Source organism: Clupea harengus, chromosome 14 (genome assembly GCF_900700415.2).
Source record: "Clupea harengus chromosome 14, Ch_v2.0.2, whole genome shotgun sequence".
Lineage (NCBI taxonomy): Eukaryota > Metazoa > Chordata > Actinopteri > Clupeiformes > Clupeidae > Clupea > Clupea harengus.
Genome location: NC_045165.1, coordinates 2,678,465 through 2,685,964, shown reverse-complemented (window position 1 = coordinate 2,685,964; position 7,500 = coordinate 2,678,465). Strand labels below are relative to the sequence as shown.

Sequence of the window (7,500 nt, the reverse complement as noted above, 5' to 3'; positions counted from 1 at the left end):
AAGGGAGAACATGGTAAGGATATAGGAAAAGAGGATACAATGAATAGAGGAAAGAGAGAGAGAGAGAGAGAAAGATGGATGAAAAAGAGAAAGATGTATGTATGTAAGACTGTACTGTATGTATGAGAAAAGGTTCTCTATTTTGTATTTTGTGTTTGTGTTCTTTTAAAAATACTTTTAATGAGATTTTTTAAATAAAATGAAAAAACACTGAAATGTATTCAACAGCTTTCGGAATACAAGGAGTACAATTATAAAAAACCTCCACTGGCCACCATGTTATGACTAGAAAATATAAAAAAGATTAAAAAATTCACCAAAGATTTAAAAATTCAAGATACTACCAAATCTACTTGAACTATTTTCGTAACTATGACCTGCTTTAACACAGGCTATGAAGTCATTTAGTCATATTTATGCAATAACAAAATACTTAAATAAATCTCAAACAAGTAACAACTCCAACTACTGCAATCCAATTAGATAAGATGTATGTGTACACATGACTGCTTTCCAAAATGTTCAAAATTAAAAAAGTTCGAAATCACTTTTCTTATTTTGTCTCAGCCATAGTGGGACCTAGTAATTGGACAGTGAGAGATCTTGGAGTGTGTGTTAGTGTTAGTGTTAGTGTTAGTGTGTGTGTGTGTGTGTGTGTGTATGTGTGAGTGTGCGAGTGTGAGTGGGCGTGTGAGTGTGCGAGTGTGAGTGGGTGTGTGTGTGTGAGTGTGTGTGTGTGTGAGTGTATGTGTGAGTGTGAGTTACCCGCCGGTGCGTCCTGCAGTGTACGACCCGTAGAGGGCTGGCTTGCTCTGCAGCCGGCTGAGGTGCAGGCCTCCAACACAAAACTGTAGTCAGTGTGAGGCTGTAGACCTGCAGGAGACACACACAAACACACTATATTTAGACACAATCACACACACACACACACACACACACACACACACACGTACACACACACAGACTATATTTAGACACAATCACACACACACACGCACACACACAGACTATATTTAGACACAATCACACACACACACACACACACACACACACACACACACACAGACTATATTTAGACACAATCACACACACACGCACACACACAGACTATATTTAGACACATTCACATATACACAGATGGACACACACACACACACACGGTCACCTTACACATACACACACACACACACACACACAAAGCATGGTCCTACACGGCATGTTTACAGTATAATATTAAATACTTAATTATAAAGTGTTTGTTTCCCCTCTAAACAATACAAACAGAGGTCTTAAATACAAACAGAGGTCTCAAATACATAAAGGGGTCTTAAATACAAACAGAGGTCTCAAATACATAAAGGGGTCTTAAATACAAACAGAGGTCTTAAATACATAAAGGGGTCTTAAATACATAAAGCATATTTATCAAGCAATTTCTACATGTCATATTGTTCGACCTATTCTGTGTCATCACGCATTCATACACACACACACACACACACACACTCATGCCCTGCTCTGCCTCTCTACACCATATGGAGGCTTCAGTGGGGCAGTTAGGGAACGGCAGAGGCTGTGAACGCATGTCTGCCGGGGCAGTTCAGTATGCTTGCCACCCTCTGCCTTTTACCCCAAACACAGATCAGCGTTTCCAGAACGCAGGAGTGTGTTGGAGTGTGTTTGGGGTAAGTAAAGGGCCCTGACGAGCATACTAACCACCGCTGAGTGAGAGACAGAGAGGACTGTTCCATGGGCTTCTCCACCGACACAGATTACCATGCCAAGCGCGTCTCCCACCGTGTGTGTGTGTGTGTGTGTGTGTGTGTGTGTCTGTGTGTGTGTGTGTGTCTGTGTGTGTGTGTGTGTGTGTGTGTGTGTGTGTGTGTGTGTGTGTGTGTGTGTGTGTGTGTCTGAGCAAGGCAGGGCAAATACCTCATAATGTATCACCATTCACTCTGATGCAAATCAATGTTCAAGCCTTGAATTATGCCTGCGCAAAATATATTAGTTTACAAATATTAAGGGAAAGTCTGTAAAAAAAAAAAAAAAAATGAAGTGAAATTAATTGATGCTTGGTTAATTTATAGGAATTAAGGATATTAAAGTGAAAACATAATTCTCTGTGGCTTAATTTTGTATCCGACACATAGACAGAAATCAAAATGTCAAATAAAAAAAAACAAATGTCTGATAAGAATGTCCTTAAATTGAGTGAAAATCAATAAACACACAGTTTTTTTTTCTACCATTCACACAGGACATATTTATGGCTGTCCATTCATTCTAAGAAGCACCCTTAAATGAGTGTATCTCTGACACAAGCAATGGATCTTCATTGTGTGTTATTTTTTAATTAAAAATACTAAATCACTCAGTCCACGGTCAACACAAACACCCCAACACAAACACCCCAAACACAAAGCCCCCCCTTGCTTCTCCGTGTCTCACCGAGGAAGAAGAGTTCCACAGTCGGACTGAAGGGGGCACTCTTAGTCTGTTTAAGAAACATGCAACTTTAATCAAAAAGGGGGAAATAAATAAATATATAAATAAGATAAAGGCCAGGAGAGGGAACGAACGAACGAACGAACGAACGAGTGAACGAAAGAAAGAAAGACGAGAGAGAAAAAAAAAAAACTTCAATCATTTTAACAGTGGGCCCCTCGGAGCGGAGCGGAGCTTGCGTCGGCCCAATTTGTAGCGCGGCGCTAACACAAAGTGAAACAATGCCGTAACTGTCATCCAAATTGTTCTGTACAGGAGAGTGGACGCGTGTGGTAATAAATGATATAAAAGGTCTTTTATTGACAAGCTGCCGTTTACTCTTTGCATTAGAGAATATGAGGAGATGATGGCGCGGAGGAGGAGGAGAGGGGAGTCTTGAGAGGAGGATGATGATGATGGTGAGGAGGAGGAGGAGAGGGGAGTCTTGAGAGGAGGATGATGATGGCGAGGAGGAGGAGGAGAGGGGAGTCTTGAGAGGAGGATGATGACACCGCGGCGGCGGAGGAGGAGAGGGCCTTGCTGCATCACACTTCTAAATAATTAAGCGCCGGACTTCCTCTCTGCCTGCTATGCTTTAATGCGTATGTGTTGTTTTTTTTAGTTTTTGTCTTGAGAGGATTATGAGGCAATTTGTGGGCTGTGTGTGTGTGTGTGTGTGTGTGTGTGTGTGTGTGTGCGTGTGCGTGTGTATGTGTGTGTGTGTGTGTGTGTGTGTGTGTGTGTGTGTGTTGGCCGTGGTCTGAGACTACCCCGTGCTTTTCACAGGATCAGGTGTCTCCGCCCTACCACATCATTTAGACAGACAAGAGGAGAGGAGGACTCCCCATCTCTCTCTCTCTCTCCCCATCTCTCTCTCTCTCTCCCCATCTCTCTCTCTCTCTCCCCATCTCTCTATCTCTCTCTCTCTCTCTCTCTCTCTCTCTCTCTTCATGAGTATCTGTCTCTTTCTCTATCTATCTATATATTTTCTACAATTCTTCCTCTATCTCTGTGTCTGTGTCTGCTCACTGTTCATCTGAGAATGTAAGACAGAGCTAAACAGCAAAAAAAAAAAAAAAAAAAAAAGAATGGAATTCAACAGAGGAGCACATTCCAGAACAGAGGAGCACATTCCAGAACAGAGGGGTTGCATCTCAGAACACAGAAGAACCCAGAACAGAAGAACAGAAGAACAAAATAAAGGAACAGAAGAGGAAGCTAACGCTAAATCACAGCTGAGTCCAGCCGACCCAAGCACTGTTCCTCAGGAAAGCCTACTGCACGGCCCAGCTGTGTATAAGTATATGTTTATGTTTATTTTTGTTATATATATTTACATATATACTGTAAGAGAGCCGAAGGAAGGCACATATGAGCTGACTTACCTGGGCCAGCAGTGTATAAGTATATGTTTATGTTTATTTTTATTATATATATTTACATGTATACTGTAAGAGAGCCGAAGGAAGGCACATATGAGCTGACTTACCTGGGCCAGCAGTGTATAAGTATATGTTTATGTTTATGTTTATGTTTATTTTTATTATATATATTTACATATATACTGTAAGAGAGCCGAAGGAAGGCACATATGAGCTGACTTACCTGGGCCAGCAGTGTATAAGTATATGTTTATGTTTATGTTTATTTTTATTATATATATTTACATATATACTGTAAGAGAGCCGAAGGAAGGCACATATGAGCTGACTCACCTGGGCCAGCAGTGTGCCGGACCCAGCCCTGCTCTCACAGCTCTCCAGACGGGCTCAGACCCAGCCCTGCTCTCACACACCTCTCCAGGCTCGTTTGTCTTGGGCAGGGGCGCCATTACTCTATGATGAGGGGCCTGGGGCTACAGAACCCTAATGTGTGTGTGTGTGTGTGTGTGTGTGTGTGTGTGTGACATGTGCCCCAGGATGGGGTAAAACTCCCACATCATGTGCTCTCTCTCACCACACTCAGGTACCACTGGCTTACATATGGCCCCCGTCTAGATACTGTATGCAATACCGTCATGCTGTTTATTTATATAGAGTGTGAGGTTGAAAATTATAGAAAAAGAAAAAAAATGATAATATATATTTCCTTCTCAAGAGCGGTCATGACAATTTACAGTTTTTTTGACTGCCTTGAAGACATCAGACTTTGGATGAGGAACAGCTTTTTCTTCAAGATTAATGAAAATAAGACATTTAATTATTTCTGGTTCCTCTGACATTAGCAGGGTGCTTGGTCCACTCACACCATACAATAAGCCTTAAGTAAAGAGTCTTGGGCTGTTAAAATGTTTAAATTAATTCAATTAAAATACATTTTTTTGTGCTTCATTTTACCACCTGAGAACAATCGCGTAAGTGACAAATGTCCTGTCCCCAAAATATCGTGAGAATGTGGTCCATGCTTTTACATCTTCCTGACTGGACTATTGCAATGTGCTATACCCACAGTATAAAACAAATACATAACAATCAAACGAGCTGGGAGTAATACTGAAATATCTTTGGCGTTTGGTTTACCGTCTGACATACTGCTAGTTGTTTACACAGTGTGTACATGTTAATGAAACGAGAAAGAAGAAACAAAACGAAAGCTGTGTTGTGATGTTGAGCATTTGAGCTGTGTGGTCTTGACTATGCGCAGGAAATGATTCTTATGTGTGTGTGTGTGTGTGTGTGTGTGTGTGTGTGTGTGTGTGTTGTGTTGTGATGTTGAGCATTTGAGCTGTGTGGTCTTGACTATGCGCAGGAAATGATTCTTATGTGTGTGTGTGTGTGTGTGTGTGTGTGTGTGTGTGTGTGTGTGTGTGTGTGTTGTGTTGTGATGTTGAGCATTTGAGCTGTATGGTCTTGACTATGGGCAGGACATGATTCTTATGCTGAGAGAATGAGATCTGGGCCATCTGTCTCACTAGCAAAAAAAACAGTTTCAGCCATTTACCAAATCTCTAAGAAACGAGTTGCACTACACATTCACACACACACCAATGTTATTATAGTTTTCCATTTTCAAATTCGTTTTCATTTTGATAATATGTTTGTATTTCCATTTAATTTTAGTTTGTTTAGTTCTAGCTTCACCAGTAGTTTTATCCATTTCAGTTTAGTTTTTATTTCATGGACTGATTTCTATTTTTAATTTGAGAAATAAAATACAGTTACAGTTTCAGTTTTAGTCATTTTAATTAAGGACAAAAGTTGTCATGGATTGAAAGGCATGAAAAATAATCTGCTTATCATTGAAGATATCAACATTTCAAGGCTAAACCGCACATTTGTGTCAGACTGAAAGCCTGTTTAAGAGGAGGTCTGCGATTTGGTTTTGAGAAAGGTTGTTGATATTTGTGCTAAACAGCCAATCAAATTACACCCCTCCCTTCCGTGCTCCTGAAGCACCGTGTTGATTGGCTGCGATTGTTTATGGCTCGGTTCGAGCCACTATGTTTGCTTCCTGTTTACAGAGCCAGGACTCTCTCAGGACACACACACACACACACACACAGACACACACTCACACACACACACACACACACACACACACACACACACACACACACACACACACACACTCATGCCAACCCTCCCCCTACCCCACAAACACCAGAGCGCAGATAATGAACGCGTGAGGAGCAATTAGCTGAATTTGACAAAAAAACTATCTGGGTTTAGAATCGCACACTGCATCTCCAATAGGCCTACACATAACCGGCAAGAACACGATTATTAAACATTTCAGACATTTACCTCAGGCAAACAATATGACACAGGTTTTCACCAGGGGTGGCCGCAGGATTCTCGTTCATGATACACCCACTCAAGAAAGTCGTGCCACCATAGAGTGTGCCACCATTAGAGTGTGCTACACACAGCCTTAGTGGCAGCAGCTCATTTCTGGTAAACGTAGAGAAACCATCGACTGACGTAATCAGAAGTGAATGAGAGCGCCCGGAGCACGGGAGAGTGTGACAGAGACTGCCACTGCCAAACAAGTCATGTCTGAAAAGAAATCAGTTGATTGGAACATTATCGTATTATATGACTTAGCCTACTTTATAGTTTAATGGATTGCTCCAGTAAAAACATGATCATCATTTTTTTTTATCTTAGACCACTGAGTTAGCATGCATGGTTTTAAAACGCATTTTGAAGGAAAGAATAAATGTTGAATCAGATAAACAGGCCTACTGAAACAAATGTGTTTCTTGGGTCTCATTATGTGCACCGTAGTAATTGAACCCAGCCCTGGTTTTATATACGCTCTTGTTAAAATAATCAAACTCAGCCTACCTTACAATGAAAGATGGACTCTCCTGGTCCCTGTTGCGTTCAACTCCCTCTCCAAAACTCTCTCCATATCGATTTCAAAGTCTTTATGAATTCTTGTTGAGCCAATCCTGCCGTTAGAGCCAATGTGTCTGTTATACTGATTCTAAGGTGTGTCGTTAAACGTCTCCAGCTGCTGAATGACCGTTCCGCCAAAGCAGTCGAGACAGGGATTATCAGAAGAAGCTGAATTACTCTATATGGTGAATGTTTGGGGACATGTCCACTGTCTCTGTTAGGATGGTGAGTGTTTGGGGACATGTCCACTGTCTCTGGTGAATGTTTGGGGACATGTCCACTGTCTCTTAAGATGGTGGATGTTTGGGGACATGTCCACTGTCTCTCTTAGGATGGTGAATGTTTGGGGACATGTCCACTGTCTCTTAAGATGGTGGATGTTTGGGTACATGTCCACTGTCTCTCTTAGGATGGTGAATGTTTGGGGACATGTCCACTGTCCCTCTTAGAATGGTGAATGTTTGGGGACATGTCCACTGTCTCTGTTAGGATGGTGAATGTTTGGGGACATGTCCACTGTCTCTCTTAGGATGGTGAATGTTTGGGGACATGTCCACTGTCTCTTAAGATGGTGGATGTTTGGGGACATGTCCACTGTCTCTGTTAGGATGGTGAATGTTTGGGGACATGTCCACTGTCTCTCTTAGGATGGTGAATGTTTGGGGACATGTCCACT

General features: G+C 41.7%; 1 protein-coding gene across 2 annotated transcripts in view; it reads right to left on the bottom strand.

Moving 5' to 3' along the window:
- The window catches only part of LOC116223388 (usherin-like), an 88,845-nt gene that overhangs the window by 24,862 nt on the left and 56,483 nt on the right, over positions 1 to 7,500 (bottom strand). For both annotated transcript variants that reach the window (XR_004165057.2, XM_031579705.2), the window contains exon 15: positions 766 to 873. Coding sequence is in view for 1 of the 2 variants with exons in the window: in XM_031579705.2 (XP_031435565.1) it covers positions 766 to 873 (108 nt within the window). In the remaining variant the exon portion in view is untranslated. The remainder of the gene's footprint in view (positions 1 to 765; positions 874 to 7,500) is intronic.